Source organism: Corythoichthys intestinalis, chromosome 17, assembly GCF_030265065.1.
Source record: "Corythoichthys intestinalis isolate RoL2023-P3 chromosome 17, ASM3026506v1, whole genome shotgun sequence".
In the NCBI taxonomy this organism is placed as follows: domain Eukaryota; kingdom Metazoa; phylum Chordata; class Actinopteri; order Syngnathiformes; family Syngnathidae; genus Corythoichthys; species Corythoichthys intestinalis.
The window spans coordinates 14,947,509-14,973,751 of record NC_080411.1 but is presented as its reverse complement, the minus strand read 5'-3'; the positions used below and the strand labels follow the sequence as shown (position 1 = coordinate 14,973,751).

At 40.2% G+C, this 26,243-nt stretch overlaps 2 protein-coding genes across 2 annotated transcripts in view; both read left to right on the top strand.

Moving 5' to 3' along the window:
- aif1l (allograft inflammatory factor 1-like) overlaps positions 1-4,296 on the top strand; it is a 37,997-nt gene extending 33,701 nt beyond the window's left edge. The window contains exon 7 of the mRNA XM_057818709.1: positions 2,173-4,296. Coding sequence (XP_057674692.1) covers positions 2,173-2,263 — 91 coding nt within the window. The 3' untranslated portion in view covers positions 2,264-4,296. The remainder of the gene's footprint in view (positions 1-2,172) is intronic.
- A 658-nt stretch (positions 4,297-4,954) lies between these two features.
- prkaa1 (protein kinase, AMP-activated, alpha 1 catalytic subunit) lies at positions 4,955-25,951 on the top strand. Its single transcript, XM_057818708.1, has 9 exons — positions 4,955-5,215; positions 9,811-9,952; positions 11,911-12,004; positions 12,238-12,382; positions 12,453-12,540; positions 13,880-14,104; positions 15,022-15,523; positions 16,432-16,558; positions 18,820-25,951. Exons 1-9 carry the CDS (start codon positions 5,119-5,121, stop codon positions 19,092-19,094), a joined length of 1,695 nt encoding a protein of 564 aa, XP_057674691.1. The 5' UTR covers positions 4,955-5,118; the 3' UTR covers positions 19,095-25,951.
- Positions 25,952-26,243: the final 292 nt, after the last annotated feature.

Sequence of the window (26,243 nt, the reverse complement as noted above, 5' to 3'; positions counted from 1 at the left end):
AATGGAATAAGAATATTGAAAATGCATTTTTTCAGTACGACAGGGCAAAATTACTGCATAATGGTCAAAACTGGTAACTTCTTCCTCTCCCGAACGGTATTTGATGCCACCGGAGTTAGTACAACTTTTGTCATTTCCCTGCCCCGGCTTCTGAGACTGAGAAAAAAGCGTCGTTCTGTTGCGGCCACGGCAGTGCTTGTCACCGGGAATGAATGCTGAAAATGGCCCATTCTCGGTGGACTAACCGTCCGACTTCGGAACGGGGTGCTGCTGTGGCCAAGCCGAGGAAAGCTCATTCTCGGCGGGCACGGGAATATGACCGAGCGGGCTGGATCGGCCAGCCAAAACGGCTGACGTCGGAGCGGGGTGATGCTCGTGGCCAAGCTGAGGAAAGCACGTTCTCGGCAGGCACACCTTTAACAGCCGGCGACCATGGTGTGGGACAAGCCGCCGCCGGTCGTCGGCCGTGTGGCCTTCTCTGTGAACAGGGAGTATTTTCAGTTCACACACGAAATGCAAGCCACCTCCTTTATTAAAACGTGTGCCATGTTCCCAGTATTTGACATCATATAAAATTATGATTATTTCCCTCAACCATCTTTGTCCATTTTCAAACATTTTTGAAAATGCTCCAGGGAGCCACTAGGACAGCGCTAAAGGGCCGCATGTGGCTCTCAAAACACGGGTTGCCGACCCCCGTTCTAGGGTGATCAAATATTGAATTCCAAAAAGAGGACACAAACAACAGACATAAATAATCCCCATTTAGTCATATGCTTGCACTGTCCATGCATGACGCACAGTACATACGGTCAGTTTGTCCCGACTCTCGGCCATGTAAGCAATATTGAAATGCTCATTTGGTGCACAAAAAGAAAACCGAGCATTCTCTTAGCATCACGTTTTGCCCGGACTACTTTTAATGCGGGACAACGCGCTGACGTCACGTGCGTAGAGGAAGAAGCAATTTAAAAAAAAAAAAAAAACTTACTGCAGCCGACAGCCACTACAAACTACGCCGACATTGCTAAAAACTACGTCCGCATGTGTTAGTGTGGTAGCAGGTAGTGTCCGATGCATCACATAGATATCTCATGCATTTAGGACTAGATGCGAAATGACACTCTGCCGCGTCTGGGCAGCGTTAGTAAACAGCCGCCATCTTTAAGCATTAGACTTCTCATTGCTGATAAATATAACGTTACTGTCACTCGCTCACGTAACGTTAGCCCTTCGGAGGGCTAGGTTTCTATTGATTATGACCACTGTCGATGCGTGGCTAACGTGTCTTACATACAGGCTTTATTTAATCTGTAAAAACACAGCGCCGTAGAGTGATGAGGGTGTAAAATTAAAATATAATAAAGCTAACCGTCAGTTTTAGCTCAGTAGTCGTTGCTGAATAAAACACCAAGTAGCACTGGTCCCTAATGTGCTCCAATACAGCAGTTATCATACATTTATTTTGAACACTGCAAAAACTGTTTAGACTAACTTAAAACTTAACTAGAACTTAAAAATAGCTTGACACAAATGGAAATTCAATTGAAACACGTGGGAAAAACACGTAGCTTTCAAGTGATGTGTGTCATCAAGCGTAATTACATTTTTAGGTAAGAAATATGTTTGGTTTTTTTCTTAGAAGATCTAGAAGTTTTTTGAGTGAAAGCAGTGAATTTTTTTTCTAGTCACATCTTAGATGCAATTCTTAGCTTTTTTCAACAATGTACATCGAAAATAAAGACATTGATTGACTGAAAATGGTTCAATATTGGATTAAATGTCTTTTTTTCTCATGTATATTTATAATTGCTCTTTACCTAAAAAAATGTTTTATCCGATTACTCGTTTAATCGATAGAATTTTCAGTCGATTACTAAAATATTCGATAGCTGCAGCCCTAGAGCTAACAACACAATAGACAATCTAACTCTCGACACTTTGTAATGACATTAATTCAGCAATGAACTCTCTCTCTTGCTCTAATCACTGGCGCGCGCGCAGCCTCACATTCCCCGCAAACAAGGACCCAAACGAGACTGCTCATGGCTGCCGGCAAAAATTTATTATCAAATTAGTTGGCAACTAATTTATTAATGCATTTAATTGATTAGTTGTTGCAGCCTTAAGTAGCAGTCTTTTTTTTTTTTGACTGGTTTCCTCCTTCCTCAGAGTCCTGCTCTTCGAAGACAAAGCCAACGTGTCGGCGGCCTGCAAGTTGGACGGACCGCCTCCGAAGCGGGACATTGCCAGCCTGCCTTAAACCTCCAGCCCTCCCCTTTCCTGCCTTTTGTAGGCTGCTTTCCAATTTTCCTACCCCAACGGACCACAATGGACTGAGGAGGGTATTTTTGTGATGTACGGTACGTGAAAGGTTGTCCGTTTGTATTGCGTTAGGTGGAGCTCGTCGCTAAACGATGTTTGACTGTGAATATTATTCCTTTAGGTAATATGTAGCATTTGTAGTGTACATGTAATTTCTTTGATTTTTTTATTAGTTGTCCATTAAGGGAAGAGGCTTTTTATTTTTCGACGAGCACGAGCAGCTTTCTTCATCACATTTCCGTGGCAAACTCGGGTCGACATTTTTGAGAGATTACCATTTCCTGCGGAGCCGGGAACACTGATCCGGAATCAGTAACTAGCTTGTCGAGTCCACAATCTGGACTTTGACTTGAAGTCAAGCACACGTGTAGAAAGGACCGTGATTTACAGGTACAAATGTAACAGTCAACAACAGTACAATCATGTTCTTTCCAAGTGCCTCCGTCCGGGAACAACAGGGAGTACGCGCGAATGCGCGGGCCAAGCAGTAAATAAGAACTCCAGAAATCCATAAAAATGTCTTTTATGTTGTACAACATTTATTTAGCATTCGCAAGTGATGGATCCCACTTTTCCTTTTTTGAAAAGTCACTGTATAAGTTGTTTACTGAATGTTTAGGTTCATTTTGCATTGCGAGTTTTACACGTCATGTAACTTTTTAAAGTGGTACCTAAAAGGTCTGGTCTGGAATGGTACTCACAATTTGTCTGGGATATTTGTTTGGCTTCATGATGAAAATGTACGATAACCTTTTACAGGGGATCTTTAATATTGTTTTTCGTATTTTATTTTTTTGCACAATTTGCTGCCATGACAATTTCTAGTGACGTCCTGTTTAAAGCTGTGTAATGTAATTGGCTGTCCATCAAAATGTGCGCCTCGTGATATGAAAACACTGAACGTGAGACATTAAAACTTTGACAGGTGCTCAAATTAAATTGTACTGTGGTTTTAGTTCATGTTGAACTTTGACCCTGTATCCCAATATCTGACATTTTGTGAGTATTGTACTGATTACAGGCTATGCTTTACATGGAAGAATAAAGCAAGAAGCCCATTTCCGGCTGTGGATTTCATGTTTTTTTTACATGCTGGTGCCTCTTTCAGCCAGTGGGGAGTTGTTTTTGTTTTGGGGTAGTACTTTATTTGACAGTGAGTTCATAAGACCGTCATAAGTTTGACATGACACTCTCATGAGCATTATTGAATGCATATGACAGATGTCATGAAGTGTCATCCGGCGAATTATGTCGCTTACTCCATCCGCATCTTTTTCGTCCATTCAAAAGTGACACCATGAATTATGTCACTTTTGAATGGATGTAAAAGATGCGGACTGAACACAAATGGAGTTGTGACAATATTTGCCGGATGACACTTCATGACATCTGTCATAAGCATTCATTAATGCTCATGGCAGTGTCATGTCATAAATATGAGTCTTATGGTGCCACTGTCAAATAAAGTACTACCAAAAAAAATTCCCCACTGGCTGAAAGAGGCACCTGCATGTTAAAAAAAAAAAAAAAAAAAAGTAAAATAAATAAATAAAAATTCACTTTTTTTTTTTGTGGCACGAATGGGCTTCCATAGTTTTAAGTTGCAACAGTTTTATAAATGTTTTATGTTTTTAACCTCTTTTGATAGATTTGAAAACCATAATTGATGTCACACAGGGTTTATTATTATAATTTCTAAAGACCTTGAAGGTACCACTCAGCTTTCACTTGAATCGTCCTCTGTGTGCTGTGATTTGTGCCTGTTTTCGGCAGTCTCTTCTCTTTTACCTCCACTCGCACTACTTCTACCTGTAAACGTGTCATATTTCCAGGCCCATTTCACATTGTTTTGTTTGCAAAGTGCTAGCTGTTTTAGCATTGTTCATTAAGAGGATGCACATTGTTCTTGTTGTTTTGCAGAACACCAAAGGAATTAAAATGTTCTTCTGATACTGTGTTTAGTCTGGGATGTGTTCATTTGAAGAATCAAAAGACCACACAAGTAAAACATCTGAATTTAGTTTCCATTTTCCAGCCCATTTAAACTGTCCTAACATAAATGGCCGTTTATAAAAACACTCCAAACAATGTTTTGATTTATTTCTGTCGAGCATTACGTAGTTTTAAGCAGTCTGCTGCCACCCACTGTTCAAAATAATACATTAAGTGAGGATAATAAATTTAAAGACAAAAACAAAAAGGGAGATTACATTTTAAATCTTTTTTTAAGCGATCAACCTATCAAATATTTCTGCTGTATGACGACTAAACCCTTTTATCATCAAACATACTCGCCATCTATGCGTATAACATTTTTTTGTTAAACATGTTTTGCTTTTAACTTTAAAACTTAAACAGACAAGTCTGTTTTGTTTAGGTTAGGGGGAAGTTAAACGAGTGTAAACAGAAGATAAGGAGGAACGCAAGGGTGTTTCCTTGAACTTTGTAGTTTACGAGTTTTTGTTAGCTTTTCAAATGTAAAAACGATACAATAGCGTTATTTAGAACGTAGTTGGTTTTATGATATTGTGTCGAACATGTATTCAAATTATTGTGAAGAAAAGAGGTTTGTAAAACAATTTTGAAAAGTAATTCGCGGGTTACACCAGCACAAATTTCCGAGGCGAACCTGAAGGCACCTCGCTACGTCATTTACGTTCGACTGCACGTCTCCTGCGTCGGCTCCTCCCACTACGTGCGGCGCGGAGACTCCTGTGTTGAAGCTCGGCGTCGGAGCTCGGTCCATCTGCGTCCGCCGCTTGCTGCCTGGCTAACCGAGGCCACTGCGGGAAGATGGCGACGGAGAAGACGAAACACGAGGGCAGAGTCAAAATAGGACACTATATCCTCGGCGACACGCTCGGAGTGGGCACGTTCGGGAAGGTTAAAGGTAAGAAGACGCGCGACGGGAACCCCCCCCGCCTCCCCTCACCTCACTGACTTCAACTGAAAGATGGTGGCCGGCGAATCTTTTTAGCATTGCGGCTAATTCGCCAAGCTAACTTGCCAGCCCTGGGAAGGCGTCGCACTTGTTGTCTCTCCCTCCTGCCCATTTGCTCAACTCTTTTGCGGCCAAGTTAAAAACGCCAGACATCGTTAGTTAGCAACAGCTTGTTTTATACGGGCAGAGTTAGCTAGTGGTTACTCTTGAGCCAAGCCACAAGTCGCTTGTTAGGGAGCCACCGGGAAGTGAAGCTCGAAAAATAATTGACGCCAAAGCGTGGTAATCTCATAAAAATTATGCAGACGTTCAATTAATCGCCGTGCCCGTTGTTGGGCGTCAATTTAGATGATTGTCAGGGTGGGTCGGAAGCGACACGAGCTCCTGATAGTGGTGGGTGGGGATTCACTGGTAAGTTTTGGAATGTTGTGGGGGTGCAAGTGACGTGACCTGGGTTTAATTGACGTCTTAAATAGCCATTAAACGACTTAAAAATTTACCATGAAGAAATGCCATTCATTGAACTTTATTCACCATTTCTCTGACCGCTTTCATTTGTTCGTCTTAAATCGGCTTTTTAACATTGTAAATTATTAAATATTATTTATACATGGATTTGTGGGTGTGCGGTACAACTTTTACCTATTGACTGCCAATCCGATCCGAATTGATTAGACATACTGATTTGTAAAGGTCCAGACCAGTGGTTCTTAATCTTCCTAAGGGTACCGAACCCCAAGAGTTTCACACGTGCATTAAACGAACCCTTTGGAATTATAAAAATCTTTTTTCTTTTAACTTCAAAATTTATACATTTAAGCTAACCAGCTAAAACCTAAGTGAATGTCCATTAAAATTTCTTCTCATTTAGACGGCATGTTTTTAAATAAAATTTCAGTTTCTATCTTTATGCTTGAAGCATCATCAGACGACTAAACCGAGACTGGCCCAGTGCATATATCTTAAAATTTTTCAATCGGATTTGGAGGAATATATCTTATAATGTTCAACATTGAACCTGCTGAGTATTAACCTTGACGTTGCAGTTTCTGTCATGATTACATCTCAAATGATAGCAAATTTAATGAATTTGTACACAGTCATTATGTTAAAAAAAAAAAAAAAAAAACACGAATCTTCTCACAAATCCAATAAAAAGTGTTAATTTACAACAAATAATTTTGCCTTTTGATTTGCTTTTCACATTTGAAAATGGAAAAACTATTCATTTCGCATTGTTTCTATTTTTGTTTTAATGTCGACTTTCTCGTTCTATCGCATCCTTGCGTCACATACTATTTTCATGCCGTAAAATGTGACACAATGTTTTTTTTTATTTTTTATGTCAAAGCAGTGCACGTTACCCGTAGGTCTCTAATACTTCCTCATAACAAGTGAGAGTCAACCTTCCACTGAGCAAACCAGTTTCTCGTAGCCAGGCTAATAAAATGTTTCGGAACGTGATGATCTACATCTATGGTGGTGTATTAGAGCCAAATAAAAAAAGAATAAAATAAAAGGACAACAAGATTGAAGTCGTATTATTGCCTAGGGGTAATGTAGCTGTGAGCCCCAATGCACTTTATGGAATTGTACCTTAGCTAGGAGCTATGACGAAGCATTAGTATAAATCATTCTATGGATCATAATTTGATGTAGATGAGAAAAAAAATATTAAGGATTTCCTTATTTGTAAAACCAATTCTAAGATAGAAGATGCCTTCCATATTGTTGATTTTTAACGGAGGCGGCAACGCTCTTACGTACAATACATAGCTGCTTATTCATCTACATTAGCCCTACGTAATTATATGACTTTTATTCTCGTAGTAATAAGAGGAAAAAAAGTCTAGCTATTTATACGCAATTGAATGTAAATCAATAGTAACGTTAACGGTTCTCGTCCGTTGACAACTCAAATCTTTTCTAAATACTTCAAAATGCTCATCTGAAATTACAACCAGTCATATCAGCATCGAACAAATGCTATGCTAGGACATTATGATTCGGGGCAAGAACTTAAACGTTATGTCAATATTAAGGTCATTTTCAGAGGCTTAAAGCAGAATTACATTCATTAACTTGAAATACCTTTCTGTGGATTTTTTTTCCCAATTTCCAACGCCATGCCAACGTAGTCAGGCAGAAGCTTGCAACTGGAGAACCGATGTGATTTTCAAAATAAAGTGTGTAAAGAAACCATTTGTATTTGACGTGCTATTTCAGACAACTTCTGGCAAGTAGTACGTAAATGATGAGCTATATATATATATATTCATTTTGACTTATTGTTATGTTAAACAAATTATAAATTAGAAAGTGTATTCATAAATCTTAAAAAAAAAAATAAAAAAAAAAACATCTCATTTGCAAGGCGTAGGAGCTTTTGTTTTGGTGTGACGGTGCGCCACAATCTTTTAATGTAGGGGAAACCCTGCATTTATGTAATGCGTTTCACTTGCCTTTCATAATCAATGTGGTTAAAAAAAATCGACCTATAATATCAGCTTACAAAATCAGTTTTAAACACCAGCAATCAGCAGAATGTTTATTTTGTATCTGCATTCAGCATCTGCCTTTGAAAATCCCATATCGGTCGACTTCTATTGATTAGCGTCTGGCACAGGAAAATTATCCTTCAAAGCAAGCCTCCTAGTTAAAATGAATTGGATGGCTATTTCCGTCAATGGCAGCCAGTGTGTTAACACTGTTTTTGAATTCTAAAAAGATTATCTTTACAGGCAATTTGTTCAATATAAATTTAACATTTAATCAGTTTGGCCAACTGCACTCAACGCCCAAGAAAATATTATATCATTCATCAGCAATTCGTCCAATTTAAGAAAAATATTCATGCCAATACTATACAATATTGGTTATTTCGACAACTTTTGAATATTATTTGCTGATATCATAAAGTCTCCAATGCTTCGATTAATTACAAGTGCCTTTGATGATATTTACATACAGTGGGGCAAATAAGTATTTAGTCAACCACTAATTGTGCAAGTTCTCCCACTTGAAAATATTACAGAGGCCTGTAATTATGAACATGGTTAAACCTCAACCATGAAAGACAGAATGTGAAAAAAAAACAGAAAATCACTGTTTGATTTTAAAGAATTTATTTGCAAATCATGGTGGAAAATAAGTATTTGGTCACTACCAAAAGTTCATCGCAATACTTTATGTACCCTTTGTCGGCAATAACAGAGGCCAAACGTTTTCTGTAACTCTTCACTAACTCACACACTGTTGCTGGTATTTTGGCCCATTCCTCCATGCAGATTTCCTCTAGAGCAGTGATGTTTTGGGGCTGTCGTTGGGCAACATGGACTTTCAACTCCTTCCGCAGATTTTCTATGGGGTTGAGACCTGGAGACTGCCTAGGCCACTCCAGGACCTTGAAATGCTTCTTACGAAGCCACTCCTTTGTTGCCCTGGCTGTGTGTTTGGGATCATTGTCATGCTGAAGACCCAGCCACGTCTCATCTTCAATGCCCTTGCTGATGGAAGGAGATTTTCACTCAAAATCTCTCGATACATGACCCCATTCATTCTTTCCTTTACACAGATCAGTCGTCCTGGTTCCTTTGCAGAAAAAACAGCCCCAAAGCATGATGTTTCCACCCCCATGCTTCACAGTGGGTATGGTGCAATTCAGTATTCTTTTCCCTCCAAACACGAGAACCTGTGTTTCTACCAAAAAGTTCTATTTTGGTTTCATCTGACCATAACACATTCTCCCAGTCCTCTTCTGGATCATCCAAATGCTCTCTAGCGAATCGCAGACGGGCCTGGACGTGTACTGGCTTCAGCAGGGGGACACGTCTGAGAGTGCAGGATTTAAGTTCCTGGCGGCTGTGGTCCCAGCTCTCTGTAGGTCATTCACTAGGTCCCCCCGTGTGGTTCTGGGATTTTTGCTCCCCGTTCTTGTTATCATTTTGACGCCACGTGGTGAGGAGGGAGTTGAAAGTCCGTGTTGCCCAACGACAGCCCCAAAACATCACTGCTCTAGAGGAGATCTGCATGGAGGAATGGGCCAAAATGCCAGCAACAGTGTGTGAAAAGCCTGTGAAGAGTTACAGAAAACGTTTGGCCTTCGTTATTGCCAACAAAGGGTACATAGAAAGTATTGAGGTGAAGTTTTGGTATAGACCAAATACTTATTTTCCACCATGATTTGCAAATAAATTCTTTAAAAATCAAACAATGTGATTTTCTGGGTTTTTTTCCACATTCTGTCTCTCATGGTTGAGGTTTACCCATGTTGACAATTACAGGCCTCTCTAATCTTTTCAAGTAGGAGAACACAATTAGTGGTTGACTACATACTTATTTGCCCCACTGTACATATTCAAGCACCTACATTTGCAATTACAAAGTAATTTTGAAGTTTTTGACTATTTTTCTTCCTGAAACAAGACATTTAAATGTAAAACATTCCTTTTCAACAAAATAGCAACATTTGCCTCACTCATAGATGCATCGTTAGACCTTAAGCGGCAATCGTGTTCACGCAATTCTTTTGTATCTTCTCGCAGTGGGCCAACACGAGTTGACCAAGCACCAAGTAGCCGTGAAGATTCTGAACCGGCAGAAGATCCGCAGCTTGGACGTGGTGGGCAAGATCCGCCGGGAGATCCAGAACCTTAAGCTTTTCAGGCACCCTCACATAATTAAATTGTAAGTCCCAGATTACGCCCCGTGCGCACGTACCCTAATCCACCCGCTGAGCTATTTCCTGCTCATAATATTGACTTCCAGAATAACATTTTAGGTGACGTGCATAACAGCCAATAGAGTAGCTGACGCCAAACGCAAGTCGGTACCATCGAAATGGCCTCCGCTTTGTTCGCACACTCTAGCCTCGCGTTGGCAAAGATGACATCTCGAATGCACACAAAGGAAGTTTACATTCCTCTGCACGGTTGACATGCAGCTGATATGCGAGCAATGCGCTAACTGGTAGGGTTGGCAGTTAATGATCACGTTTCAGAAAGTTGTCTGATCCATGTAAACTGGGAGCGGCTGGCTGGGCGATAGGTCCTTAAACTGCTATCTCAAATTTTTTCAGTTGAATTTTGATAAAACGAGATGACAATAACTTGCTAACCTGGCACGCCAGATTGACTGTTCCATATATCCGCTATGAATATATTCCACATATCAATTATGGGTGTGACAATACATCAAAAAGGTGATATATCACGATACTTAATGGCCCAAAAGGTTAACATTATGCTCCCACCAATCATAATTTCGTTTTAAAAAGGTGTCACTGATTAAAAAAGGAACCAACAGGTTACTATCAAACTCTTCCATTAGAGTAGTGTGTACATTAGCTCACTGACTGCCACTGACGGCGTTAGACATCCAATTCATTTTGACTAGATTAGCCGTCTAGCGCCGTCAACAGCACTGAAAACAGAGCATGTCTTGTGGGAATTTACAGGTCGCTTCTTGTTCATTTTGGGGCATTTACGGGCTACGTCCTGTTGATTTGGGGTTACTGAAAAGGAAGTGACTCAAAACTCCAAAATCAACAGGAAGTACAGTATGTAAAAATCAAAAGGACATGACATGAAATGCCCCAAAATTGACGCCCATAGTGTCCTATTCGTAGGGTCACTTCTTAGTCATTTGGGGACATTCCCGGGTCACTTCCTGTCCAAGAACACAAAATCATCAGGAAGTGACCCATAAATGCCCCAAAATCAACAGAAAATGCCCTAAAATGAACTCATTGTCTGCCACTGATAGGCATAGTGTTGCCATATTGGGAGATGATTGTTATTTTTGAGTCTTACCACAAATCAAATCATATCGTGAGCTACGCAGATTCCCACTTGTAATATCAATCTGGGAAAGATCCCATCAAAAACATAAAAAAATATATATATATATACGGCTGCTGATTGGACGATGACTCTTCACACTCGCCAAAATATCGTTTCTTGTCAAAAAAGCTTTTAGTGATGTTCTTTTCTCTTTTAATGAGAAAATGAAAATTACACAACGGGGAAAGTGGTTGGACATTTGAGGTTTGCTCGATGGGACTGCAAGATCAATTAGTGAATCAAGAAGTACAGTTTTGCTTGCAAGGCTAACAACATGCATGTTATCATCCACTTTACGATGTTGCATTGTAGTACAATTCCCGCTGTTGAATTGATATTTACACTGGTACCTCAAGATACAATTTTTTTTCATTTCTGAGTGGCTTTCGCATAATGATTCAGGATTTTTATTCGTGCAATGCTTTGTCACTCTCTAGTGTCGCTTAAATGTAACTAGTTTGTTAGGCTCCAGCTCATTATACAGACGTTATCACATGACTAATCGAGCTTATAGCGCACACAGAATGCTAAAAAATAAGCTAAATTAGGCAGCCATAGTCAAACGCCAGTATAGTCAAACATAGTTACATTATTGCATTGCTGTGAGCAGGAATGATCTGTTAGTGTTCATATCATCTTTCATATGATGAATCATTTTTTCTAATAGGAAGCGTAAACTCTGAAAATTTTTTTCGTAAGATTGATTTTCTGTGTACCGAAACTTTCGTATCTCGAGGTGCCACTGTATTTTGTTCTATTAGTGTGCATGTTTCTAAGAGGCCAATCACGCGATGATCCCCATAGGTATCAGGTTATCAGCACCCCGACGGATATCTTCATGGTGATGGAGTATGTCTCCGGAGGGGAGCTCTTTGATTACATCTGCAAAAATGGAAAGGTAATCTTCCGCTTTTTCCCCTATTCTGTGTTTCCAAATTGCATCCAATTTTTCTGTATCGCAGCTCTGATATATCCACCCGCTTTTTGCTTTTGTTGTCAATCATCTTGTAATGACGTGCAAGCATTTCCAGAAAGGACAAGCGAGAAGGACTATGCGTCATCATCGACTTTTTTGTCGAGGTGTCGCTTTGTTCTTTTCACCTCATTATTTACACCTTTTCCTTCCGACAGTTGGATGAGAAGGAAAGTCGGCGACTCTTCCAGCAGATCATCTCGGCGGTGGATTATTGCCACCGGCACATGGTGGTGCACCGGGACCTCAAGCCGGAAAATGTCCTGCTCGACGCACACATGAATGCAAAGATAGCCGACTTTGGTGAGCAAAGACGAACGGCCGTCGAAGCGGGATTGGGCTGCGTGGCTTGAGTAATTTTGTTGGTGTACAGGTTTATCAAACATGATGTCCGACGGAGAATTCCTGCGGACGAGTTGCGGTTCCCCTAATTACGCTGCTCCTGAAGTCATCTCGGGAAGGTAATAAATGCTGTATAAGTCATTGAGGGCGCTAGGCATTCCATCCATTTTAACTGGAAGCGCTAGCAGTGACAAACATTAGTTCATTAGCTGCCAACCCTCCCAATCCAAATAGATTGGACATTGGGACAACCTTTGGGTATAGGCAAGCTAGGGGGCTGCCTAAGCAAAGAATGGCCTCTAACCATTGCCTTCTTTAGATTGTTGTAAAACTACAAAAAAAGTATACAACTTAGCATTAGCTTTGTTAGCTATAGTTTCGCCAAACATAAATTCACAAACGTCTTTTACAAAAAAATTGAATATTTTGTGCAACAACAAAATTATCTACAGTCCTTTAAACAAATAAACAATACTAACAGACACATTTTGCCCAAGGATCAAATAAGCACACGACAGAAGCATCAACTTCAAACGCCATGCAGAAATCTTTAGTTACACAAAAATAAGACAAAACGATGTCGCAGAGTGACCAAAAGAGGGCACTCTAGGAGCGCTAAAAGGCAGAATATAACAACTAATTGAGTAGTAACGCTAGCAATTAATGAAACAACTAGAACAGCAACTGAAGAAATAATGAGCAATGAACATGAACTTTGAAATGTCATTTACAGGGCCACATTGCATGCTGGGAGGCATGAGGTACGAGTAGCAAAATGTTGTATTACAACATGTTGATAGCTGGTGGCAGAAGAGGTTGTCAATCCCAAAGAAAGTGAGAGATTACATTGAGTAGTCATAGCCACAGCTTTTTTAACCAGTGAAGCGTCATGGTGGTTCATTAGCTGTGTGGCACCTTCATGTGGTTTTGAAAACCAAGGGTGATCATTGTTGAGTATTCTATAGCTATTTATTTTAGAAAATTATACGAATGTGACGGGTGACAGTCGAGACTAAACTCATTTCACAGCAGAAAGACAAAAAGAGCCACATGTTTGGACATCTATCATTGTCAATGGCACTGAAAGAGTTAACAGTAGGGCTGCAAGTAACAATTATGATAGTCGACTAATTACCAATTTTTGCGATCATTTGACGAGGGAGTTCATATATAAAGTCATTTATTGTTAATTTTATGAAAATCGGGGAATATTTACCCTATTTTTGTATTTATTGAAATACAAAAATTACATAAAAATGAAAATACTTACATTTTTACCTTTATTTAAAATATTAAATAAGTAGTTCAACAAGATCATATTTACATGATTTCTGGGTGTTTTTTTAATTGAAAAATGGGTAAAAAATATATATTTTATGCATTTCTGTGTTTAATTTAAAAAAAGAAAAAAAAATCATTGACTATTTTTACCCAGTTTAATTCCCCTTTGGTCGGCAGGTTATATGCCGGTCCCGAGGTGGACATCTGGAGCAGCGGCGTCATCCTTTACGCCCTGCTGTGCGGCACGCTACCATTCGATGACGACCACGTGCCCACACTCTTCAAGAAGATTTGCGACGGTATCTTCTTCACGCCGCCATACCTGAACCCCGCCGTCACCAGCCTCCTCAAGCACATGCTGCAGGTGGACCCCATGAAGAGGGCCACCATCAAAGAGATCAGGTGAGGATCCCAGTCAGGCGTGGGAATCTAAATTTACCACAATTTTTCCTTGAGGGGGGCACCACATATAACGCTTCATTCAGAAAAGATGTCAAGTAGATGTAAATGTCCAATCCATTTGAACTGGGAGGGTTGGCAATGAATGGATGAATCTACATTGTAGGGCTGAAGCTATCTATTATTTTTGTAATTGATTAATCTGTCAACTCGTTAGTTTGAATCATTGAATTAGGAAGATTTAATACGTTGCAGAATAAATTTTAGGAGATGTAAAACAGAGGCGTTCTAAGATTAAATGCAACACAAAATAAAATTCCTGAGTGTTTCTTCAAACTATGCAGACTTGTACTCTCATATAAAAATAAAATATCTGAGTTTATCTTCAAACAGCATAAAAAAAAAATAGGATCTAAGTACAACAAAAGAACAATTGGCTAAAGTCCACTAGCTAAAATGCTAGCATTTTTATTTTTACAGTGCTCAACAAATCGTTCAAACATGTTCCCACTTGAAACTGCTAAATATAACTATAAATTACGATTGCATAAAATAACATATCAGCTCAATCAAAAACCTACCTTATGTTGGTCTTAACAGGAAGCATCTGGATCCAGCCATGTTAAAGGATTTGTCATATTCACTGTTGCCACTAGAGGACTGCGGATCCACCCAAATCAATAAAACTAAATTCAAACGCTTACGATACTAACCCTTACAACGGCACACTAATTAAAAGAATCCTGAAAGCAGCAAAATTTGATTCTAAGATTTTTTCTAATCGAATTAATCGTTGCAGCACCAGTCCATTGCCATAAATGGCAGCCAATGAGTTAATACTACCAAAAAATAATTATAAATCATGTGCACGGAAGCCTGCAAATTACATTCAGTCACAATGTTTCCCCCACGCCCCGCAGAGAAGACGACTGGTTCAAGCAGGACCTTCCCAAGTACTTATTCCCCGAGGACCCGTCCTACAGCAACAACATGATCGACGATGAGGCCCTGAAGGAGGTGTGCGACAAGTTCGAGTGCACCGAGGAGGAGGTCCTCGCCTGCATCTACAACCGCAACCACCAGGACCCGCTGGCCGTGGCTTACCACCTCATCATCGACAACCGGCGCATCATGAACGAGGCCAAGGACTTCTACCTGGCGTCCAGCCCGCCCGACACCTTCCTAGACGACCAGCACCTGACGGTTGCCGCCGTCAAACCCCACCCCGAGCGTGTGCCCTTCCTGGTGGCGGAGACGCCGCCGCGGCCCCGCCACACCCTTGACGAGTTAAACCCCCAAAAATCCAAGCACCAGGGCGTGCGGCGGGCCAAGTGGCACCTGGGCATCCGTAGCCAGAGCAGACCCAACGACATCATGACCGAAGTGTGTCGTGCCATGAAGCAGCTGGACTATGAGTGGAAGGTGAAATTTGCATGAAATATGGTAGAAACATTAGCCATTAGCATCGTTTCAAATGTAAAATCACATTTTCAATTATCATTTCCATAATAAGCATCAGATGGAATATTGAAGATTTCATTTCATGACATGAAACCTAAAATGCTAACAGCTCGCTTCGGGCTAATTTTGTTTTTGACTTGAAATTCAAAATTATGCAATTATAAAATTGAACTGACATTATTTGGACGTCTATCAATTGCCACGTTTACATGGAGCCAAATATTCCAATTACAATCGGAATATTTGTTCAAACCGAATAAATGTGTTCCATATAAACACCTCATTCGGAATGAACAGGCCCAAACCGAATGGAATTTCATTCCGATTCACAGGGGTGGAATATTCCTTTTCCCAAACCGATTAGAAGTAAAATTATATCATGTAAACAGGGAAGCGGAATGGTGTCTGGTTGCGTTCTTTCTGCGCATGCTCTGTACTGACGTGGTGACGTCACATGGTGACGTAAGTAACGTCACTTGCAACATGGCTTCCAAGCACACGCACAGCGCACCCACACAACTTTTTAAATGAACGGCGTATCATTCTGAAGTTTTGTTTCTATTCGAAAAGTTAAAACAGCAGCTGATCTGACGATCGATCTCCATGTTTTGCAACGTGACGCTTTGTTTTGATTAATCTGCGCATGTCAGACGGCAGTTGTCAAACGTCCTTTCGGAATAAAGGCAGTCACATGTAAACGCTGGATCGGAATAGTTGAAGTGACATGTAAACAACTGATGTGAAATTTCCATTCGGAATGATTTGAATCGGTATGAATAAAAGTCAGCATGTAAACGTGGCTACTGTGAATGGCATGGAAGCATGAATGTTCACTGATTGAGTCATTTGTTTTTTGCGGGACCTTTCAGGTTGTGAATCCTTATTATTTACGGGTGAGAAGGAAAAACCCGGTGACTGGCATGCAGACCAAAATGAGCCTTCAACTCTACCAGGTGGACAGCCGAACCTACCTCCTCGACTTCCGGAGTATAGACGGTACATTCATTCGTTCACTCCTATTTTCACAATACAACTTGTTAGTATTGTTTAATGGCCACTCCTATAACTCGTTGGCTGCCATTGACAACACTAGAAATGGAATGCAATGGCTTTATTGTCATTATGCAAATTACAAGGAGATTTCAAGTAGAGGTCGACCAATACTGGATTGTCAAATGCCGATACCGATATCCAAAGTCAATTTTGTAAGCCGATATTTGAGGCCGATATACTTTATTTTAAAGCATTTAGATTATGAAGGGCAATTTTTTTTTTTAATTGCTTCAACAGCTTCCAATTTACAATGATGACCTAAGAACATAGGCGGAGTTTGACTTTTGGGGCGGGGGGTTGGGGGCTCACAACATGTTGATGACCCCGAAAGGCAGTGTCAGCAATTAAATCAAGTTAGAAGTATACTTATAATAAGTTGAAAATGAGCGGTTTTTGTTTACCATCATTCTTGAGGGGAATTCTAAATCTGGTTGCCTAGGACAGCTATACTTTTCGCCAAGATCGTCATCCATTGAATATGGTACGCCCGCTGGTGTCGTGCCAATGTAGTTGGCCCGTCAAAAACTGCCCCCCCCCCCCCCCCTTAAATTCCGCGTATGCCTGAGACTTAACGGATTAATTCGATCTAGTGCTACCAAACCAACGAACGCGGCACTTCTTTTTATGATAATACACACTCGGCAAGAACAGTACATTATTTTCAAATAATTAAACCCACCAGGATGTCACAACAAGATGTAAACAAGTAAGAGTTTAAGCAGGTACTCACCATGTTAATGCTAACGCAAATGCCACGCTAACGCTAGGAGTTACATTTAGAGTGAGGATTAGGAAAACACATTAAAAGGCTAAAGTAACATTGCATATTCTCTCATGCAAAATTACAAAAAATCTCGTAATATTTACAAAACAGGCAAGCCTGACGCTTCCTGTCAGCCTGCCTTCGAACCACTGCAGGGTCCTTCTGGGGTCCTACCGTGAGTCAGCGGCGGCCACAAATGCCCACACAGATGCCTAATCAAATTCCTTTTTTTTTTTTTTTTTTTTTTTGTCGGCGTTTTTTAATAATTTGCCAATGTTGGAAAAATTCCTGTATCATCCATATATATCGGTCGACCACTAATTTCATGCTTTGACATGAAGTGCACCACGTAAAACAAAAGTACAATGGTACAAAAGTACAACAAGGCTACAGGTTACACCTGTTAGATTATGAATAAGTGACTAGCATCAAGCGGTGATGTAGTGGTGATATAACAGTGTGTACATCACAATTTACAGTACTCAGACTAAGAGACTTGGTATGATACTTTGTGCATAGATATTGATATAACAGTGCAGAAATGCTATCATGTAACGGTGCAAATATTGCATAAACAGTACTCATGTTATGCCTTACCCTGATTGATACAGATGTCATGTTACGTGGTGACATGCATGTGACAATGTTGTGTCATGAGCAGTGCTATGACAGTAACATTGTCATGTCAGTTTTTCAATTCAATCAATTTTAATAGGAGGGTTATTTCCTGTTGGTGTTAGGTTTCTGAAAAGAAGGTGACTGTAAATGCCCCCAAATCAACAGTAAGTGACCCGAAATGGACAGGAACTGACCTGTAAATTCCCCCAAATTAACAGGAAGTGACCGAAAAATAGGGAGTGACCCATAAATTAACCAAAAAGGACAAAAAGTGACCGGAAATTACCTGTAAATGCCCTAAAATGAACAAGAAATGACCTGTAATTTCCTCCTGAATCAGGTAGACTGGCTGTTATTGCTTCTGTTTCAGTGCCATTGACAGCACTAGATGTCCAATTCATTTTGACTGAGAAGGGGGAATGAAGATTTTTGGGGGCTCCCATTTTGGTGCATTACCTGTCACTTCCTGATGATTTCGGGGTTTCCATAGGGCACTTCCTTTTGATTTTGGTCAATTCCTGTTGATTTTGGAACAATTCTGGGTCATTTCCTCTGGATTCAGGGGCATTTATGGGTCATCTCCTGTTGATGTTGGGGTAGTGAACAGAGAATGTCCCCAAATGAATAGGAAGTGACTCCAAATTAACAGAAAGTGACTTGTAAATGACTGAATGCTCTGCTTTCAGTGCCATTGACGCTGTTGACAGTCTAAATGAATTAGACGTCTAGCGCCGTCAGAGTTAACAAATAGACACTGTTCTGTCTATCGTCATGAAAAAATGATTATTTACACCCTAGCCGGCTAACAAATGCGATTTTCCAGACGACATGTTGGAAACCAAATCTGGCACGGCGACGCCTCTGCGCTCCGGATCGGTGGGCAACTACCGCACAACGGTAAAGAGTGACACGGACGGCGCCGACTCACCCGTCGTCCCGCCGCCCAAAACGGGCACCGAGGGCTCGCTGGCCTCCTCGCTCACCTCCTCCATTGACTCGACGGGAGGCGTCGACCTCCCGCCAGTGCCTCGGCCAGGGAGCCACACCATCGAGTTCTTCGAGATGTGCGCCAACCTCATCAAACTGCTGGCACGATAGCTCGCTACTCTTCACGAAAAACGTACGCACATCATCGCTATAGCCTTGTTTGCTCTCCGAGTGTCTTTATAGCAATAAGCATGCAATCCGTTCGCGGCTCCCGGGTGAGCCGAGGAGGAGAGGAGAGTTTTGTTTTTGTTTTTTTCCCTAATATGTTAACTCATTGGCTACCATTGACGGGAATAGACGTCCAGTCCTTTTGAGTGGGAGGACTAGCGGCGATTAAATGACAGCTACACAAAGAACCTCCCGGAGTTCATCTTATGGCGCGTTTTCCACCATTAACTCATTAGCTGCCATTGACAGCAGGAGACGTCCAATACGTAATTGAGTGGGAGGGGCTGGCAATAATGCCGCCCTTCCCAGTTAATACGGATTTGCTTTGTATTGCCATTTATAGTGGTGAATGAGGTAAGCTAGCTAATTAGGACAGGGCTAAATAACAATGCAATTTCCCCATCCGTTTTCCAAATCAATATACAGGTAGTCCCCGGGTTACGACGTACTAGACTTGCGCGACTTGTTCTGTACTCCCTAAACATGAGGTTGTTCAGCTTTAGACCGCAAACAAGGCAATTGTGTTTTATTAAGCTTTTGACTTCCTTTTCTTTTCACAATTTGTAAAGTTGGAACACAGGTATAGTTCAAAACGACATGCATTTTAACAATAAAACACTCGACACAAAACAGTTGGTGTTGAAACGTCCATCTAGACTGATCAATATGTAAATTAAGTAGATTACATTTGCCAAACAAAATTCCGCTAGCTTAAATGCTACGAATGCTAGCATATTTACAATTCTCATAGCAAATCGCTCACACGTAACTCCACAAACTGTAGCTCTAAACTTAATTACAAATGCATACACAAACATACACTCACCGGCCACTTTATTAGATACACCATGCTAGTAACGGGTTGGACCCCCTTTTGCCTTGAGAACTGCCTCAATTCTTCGTGGCATATATTCAACAAGGTGCTGGAAGCATTCCTCAGACAATTTGGTCCATATTGACATGATGGAATCACACGGTGCAGATTTGTCGGCTGCACATCCATGATGCGAATCTCCCGTTCCACCACATCCCAAAGATGCTCTATTGGATTGAGATCTGGTGACTGTGGAGGCCATTTGAGTACAGTGAACTCATTGTCATGTTCAAGAAACCAGTCTGAGATGATTCCAGCTTTATGACATGGCGCATTATCCCGCTGAAAGTAGTCATCAGAAGTTGGGCATTTTGTGGTCATAAAAGGGTGGACATGGTCAGCAACAATACTCTGGTAGGCTGTGGCGTTCCAACGATGCTCAATTGGTACCAAGCGGCCCAAAGAGTGCCAAGAAAATATTCCCCACACCATTACACCACCACCACCAGCCTGAACCGTTGATACAAGGCAGGATAGATCCATGCTTTCATGTTGTTGACGCCAATTTCTGACCCTACCATCTGAATGTCGCAGCAGAAATCGAAACTCATCAGACCAGGCAACGTTTTTCAAATCTTCTATTGTCCAATTTCGATGAGCATGTGCAATTTGTAGCCTCGGTTTCCTGTTCTTAGCTGAAAGGAGTGGCACCCTGCGTGGTCTTCTGCTGCTGTAGCCCATCTGCCTCAAAGTTCGACGTACTGTGCATTCAGAGATGCTCTTCTGCCTAACTTGGTTGTAACGGGTGGTTATTTGAGTCACTGTTGCCTTTCTATCAGCTCGAACCAGTCTGGCCATTCTCCTCTGACCTCTGGCATCAACAATGCATTTACGCCCACAGAACTGCCGCTCACTGGATATTTTTTCTTTTTCGGACCATTGTCTGTAAACCCTAGAGATGGTTGTGCGTGAAAATCCCAGTAGATCAGCAGTTTCTGAAATACTCAGACCAGCCCTTCTGGCACCAACAACCATGCCACGTTCAAAGTCACTCAAATCACCAACTGTGTGATGCCATTATATCAATATGGACCAAACTCTCTGAGGAATGCTTCCAGCAGCTTGTTGAATCTATGCCACGAAGAATTGAGGCAGTTCTAAAGGCAAAAGGGGTCCAACCCGTTACTAGCATGGTGTACCTAATAAAGTGGCCGGTGAGTGTATATTAGCTGAAACAGCTTACACCGTGATGTGGGCTAAACCAGAGCGCAGCTATCCTTTAGCCATGTCAGACGTCTGAGTCTGCTTCTCAGTCATACAAGGCAACAGTCCAGCCAGACCCAACGCTGCCACCAGAGGGCGGTGTATGCTCCATCATTAAACAAAATGCAATACTTAATTACTTTTTGGATAGTTATTTTGAGATTTACTTAAAGGGTTAATTCTGTCTTGCGCAAAAATTCGAGTTACGTCGCCAGCGTAGGAACGGAACTCGTTCATAACCAGGGGACTACCTGTATACACATAATATGTACAGTTTTCACATAAATATTCACACTGATTATTTTGTCGAAAAATTTTTATAATTTTTTTTTAATCAAAACGATCCTAATGAAACAATCTGTGTTTTCATTCAAAAATCCGCAAATTTCAATAGATCATTGTTCTAAAACTACACAAACGTGGTCAACAAGCTACTACATGGCCTAGGTTATGCCTGCGCTAGGGGGATCCAAAATCTGGAAAAGATGTTGACCAAAAAAAAAGTTTACCCGAAAAACAGAAAATTTCGAGAAGTCGAAATAATGCTAGAAAACGCAGAAACTGCACGAATAGGCAAAAAAACTTGTGAAAACGGCAAAAGGAAAACTCAAACCCAAAAAGCATGCAAGAAAAATCAAAAAATACATGGAAAACTGAACAGCAAAAAGCCTGTGAAAACAGCAAAAAGAAAAACTCGGGGGGGAAAATTTTTGGCAAAGCTGCCAGAAATAATAATAAAAGAAAAAGAAATTGCAACAAAAAAAAAACTCAAACCTGAAAAACATAAAATACAAAAAAATACATGGAAAATGAGAACTCTAAACAAAACAAAAAAACCTTTTGAAAATGGAAAATGAAATGGGGGCAAAGAAGAAACCCCCACTAAAATCGGGGGAAAAACAAGAAAATTGATCATTGATTAGTTTTCGTCATTATAGGGCACTAATTGGCACCCATAGGTTGATTTACCTTAACTAAATTAAGCACCTCACCTCAATATTTTAGTCTTGACAATTTTGTTTTTAATCAACAAAACAAACATTTTCAGTCAAATTTGTTTTCCCCACTTTAATCCATGCAGATCTCTGGTTTTTCACAACGGTGATGTCAGAAGCATGCCATTCTGCAATGCACAATATGAACGAACTAAAACGTGCCTGTCGCGCAGCCGTATGTTTTACAGATGTAGAGAATCTTTAGGTAAACAATGCCAGCCCTCCCAGTTCAAAACGAATCGTCCGTCTATAGCCATGGACGGCAGGGAAATGAGTTGACGCATTACGGAGTGATTACACTGAATTCGCTGTACTGTTGAGCCAGCTGGGTTCCAGTCGGGGGGACGGAAATCAAGATCAAGTCAGATTTTCTTATGCGGGAGAAGGAAGAAGCACTTTAGCACACCTTTCTTTTCATTCCTGCTGCTCTATTCTATTTTTTTAAGTGGCGTGGCAGTCACTTGGCTGTAATGGAAGTGCAATGACCCCCACATACCATTTACGGAACCCCAAAAGGGTAAAAATTAAAAACATTTTGAAATACCATTTTGATTAATAACAAATTGTGGAATATGGCCTTTAAAGAACAAAATAAGATTATATTATTATGAAAAAGATTTTACAAGATAAAAAGCGTTTTTCACAAAGTATTTGATTTCAAAATGCCTTTTTCCACAATAGCCTTTTTATTTCATAATGTCGTTTTTCTGAAAAATGAATTGTCTTCTGTCAATGTCAATCAAATACGTACATCAGGCTGAGTCAGTTAAGTGATTGGCTGAATCGTGAAGTCTGCTTAGCCACGTTAGCATCTGTTCGCGTCAATAAACTTTTAGGTAAACTTCCAGAAAGTATCTCCTCAAAACACAATGCTGCTGAAATCCTCGCTCAGGCTACGGTAAAGGCCTTTCATTTACTATATCGCACTGATTCGCACCTTCTCTGAGTAAGTAATTAGAAGGTCGGCCAATATGGGATTTTCAAATGCCGATACAGTTACCTAAAAAAAATTTCAGCCAATATCCAAAGCAGATTTTGTAAGCCGATATTTGAGGCAGATATAGTTTTTTTTTTTTAAACCATCTGTAAAAAAAAAAAAAAATTTTTTTTTTTTTTTTAATTGCTTCAATAGCTTCAAATATACAATGATGACCTGAGGCTTATAGATTGTGCCTAGTGCTACCAAATCAACAAACGCAGCACTTATTATTTTCAAATAATTAAACCCACGAGTTGAGTGAGTTACAAAAGATGCTCGTCATGCTAATGTGACTGCTACGCTAACGCTACGAGTTACGTTTAGTGTAAGGATCACTCTGTAAACACCGCAAAAGGCTAAAGCAGCATTGCATATTCTCATGCAAGATTAAAAAAAAAGATCTTGCAATATTTCTAAAACAGGCAAGCCTGAAGCTTCCTGTAGCAGCTGCTGCAGGGTCCTTCTGGGGTCCTACCGGTCAGTCAGCGGCTGAGTTGCCCACACAGATGCCTAATCAAAATCCTTTTTTATCGGCATATTTTTGTTGTGATGAAAAATGACATTATGAAATAAAAAGGCCATTGTGGAAAAAGACATTGAAAAACTTACTTTGCAAAAAATGCAATTATTATACAATTTAAGGGCTATATTACACAATTTGTCATTTATCAGAAGGTATTTATTTCAAAATGTTACTTGGACCCTTTTAGAGTTCCGTAACTTTCACCTTTTTTTGTGTGTTTTAACGCCCTCTTCTGTTTCTTATGTGACATAAAAAACTTCACTTGACAGCAAAAAGTGTCAAAAAGTCACGATGTCATTGTCACTTTTTCAAAATGGCTCAAGATCTGATTCCCACGTGTCGATTCGTGCTCACGAACTCATCCACGATGACGGTTTTGCCAAGAAATTGCGTGCCTGCTTGATGATCAATTGAAAAAAAAAATAGCTTTCAGTATTTTGACTCGTGACAATCTTGAAATTGAACATTTTCTCACACTGTTTATTGCTGTTTGACTGTCAAAAATCCTGAAATATATTGTTTTCCTCCCATTTTTGTCTTTTTTTTTTTTTTTTTTTTTTTTTAACTAATGTTACAGTGCATTTGTAATTGCCGTGATGATTAAGAATTGCCTTTTTTTTTTTTGTCTGTTGGGTTTTGTTCAAAAATGATACGAGTAACAATTGAGAATTTAAATAGAGAAGCGTAAACATATTTCTATACCGGACAAGCTTATGAATGTGTCAACTTTTATCGTTTTGCTGTCGTTTTGCCTTAGTTGGCAGGGGCAGGGAACCTTAAAACACTTCACACCGAAGACGCTAATGCTAATTTAAAATAATAAATGGGTGTCATGATATTTTTGAGAAATTTAGGAGGGCTGAAATTGGGGAGGAAAAAGGTTCCATGCTTCTGCCTTGAGCTCATCATCAGTAGCGTTCTTTTGAATTATCGTCCTGTTTTACTTCCGAGTGTTAATTCACACCTCGAGGGGGGAAAATGTATTCTTTTTTAATCATTTTTTTGCCAAACTACTGTGGATCCTTACGGACACCCACCGGGGGCCAGGGTAAAAAAGAAAATTCATAAATAGTCTGTACCCACAATTTACTAAACTGTAAATCAAGTTGGGTACATATTAAATTGTGGGTACACTACTAAATTTCGTGTAACAACAGATTACTAAAAAGTGGGTACAGTTTAGTAATACATGAGTACAGACTACTATAGTGTGGTTACAGATTGCTAAACTGTCGTTACAATATAGTAATCTGAGGGTACCGATTACGGAATTGTGGGTTCATATTACTAAATTGGGTACAGTTTTGTAATCTGTGAGTACGGACTACTAAACAGTGGGTACAGGTACAGATTACTGGACTGTGGGTACAGATTACTGAAGTGTGGGTTCACACTAAATTGTGGGTACAGTTTGGTAATCTATGAGTACAGATTATTAAACTGGGGACTAACTACATATTACTAAACGGTGGGTACAGTTTAGTAATCTGTGGGTACAGATGACTAAAGTGTGGGAACAGATTACTAAACAGTGGGTGAATATTACTAAACAGTGGGTACAGATTACTAAAATGCTGATTAAACAATGGGTGCAGATTACTAAAATGTGGGTACAGTGTACTAAACTGTAGGTACAAATTAGCAATGAAAAATATTTTCTACCCTGGCACCCAGGGGGCTCTGTAAGGATCTACGGAGCCCCCATACCCCAAGCGCCAGGGTAGAAAAACGAGGTTTAGTAATCTGTACCAAGGGTTCACTTACCTGTACCCACAGATTACTCAATTGAACCTACAGTTTAGCAATGACCTGTAAATGTGTGAATCTGTGGGTACAGAATACTACAGATTGATCAACTGTGTGTACAGAATAGCTATGAGAAATATATTATTTTTTCTACCCTGGCACTCCAGGGGCTGCCGTAGTACGATCCTCGATGGGTGGTTGGGGGCGTTTCTTTTTATTGACCGCATTATGACAGAATTAATACGTTGTTTTCAGTAGTTGCTGGCATTCACAGCTTTAAATCATGTTTGAAAATATCTTGATTGTTGCATTTCATTCCGACTGAACCTTTTTTGTTAAAATGTTATGGAATATAGTCATAACGGTGTGTATGTTAAGACTGATTATAAAACTGAGATTTTGGGGGGTGAAGGGGTGGATGTTATTCTTACAAGTGGGTGTTTGTTTTTGGATTGTTTTTTTTTTTTTTTTTTTTTGTATGTAGAAAAGATGAATGTGTGAGGAAATGTGATTTTGAAGTGGATTTTTATTTTATTTTAACTGCTTTGTGTAAAGTGACCCTACCAACCAGATTGACCCGCGTATATACGGATGGACAGTGTTGGAATCGTTTGTATACACAACTGCCTAAATAAACTGCTAAATTGCACACGATCCTTCTGAGACTTTTTTTCTGCGGCCTGTTACCTACAGAGCTGCTGGATAACAAATGTTGTTGTTCGTACTACAGTTAATGGCATGCAATGGTAAATTTTAGTAACTTAATCCTGAC

What these genes read in the sequence shown, in the direction of transcription:
- prkaa1 (XM_057818708.1), top strand. Translation starts at nt 5,119, where the DNA reads ATGGCGACGGAGAAGACGAAACACGAGGGCAGAGTCAAAATAGGACAC. An exon ending in CCTGAAGTCATCTCGGGAAG is followed by an intron (nt 12,541 to 13,879) that starts GTAATAAATGCT and finishes TTTGGTCGGCAG; the next exon opens with GTTATATGCCGGTCCCGAGG. An exon ending in GCCACCATCAAAGAGATCAG is followed by an intron (nt 14,105 to 15,021) that starts GTGAGGATCCCA and finishes CACGCCCCGCAG; the next exon opens with AGAAGACGACTGGTTCAAGC.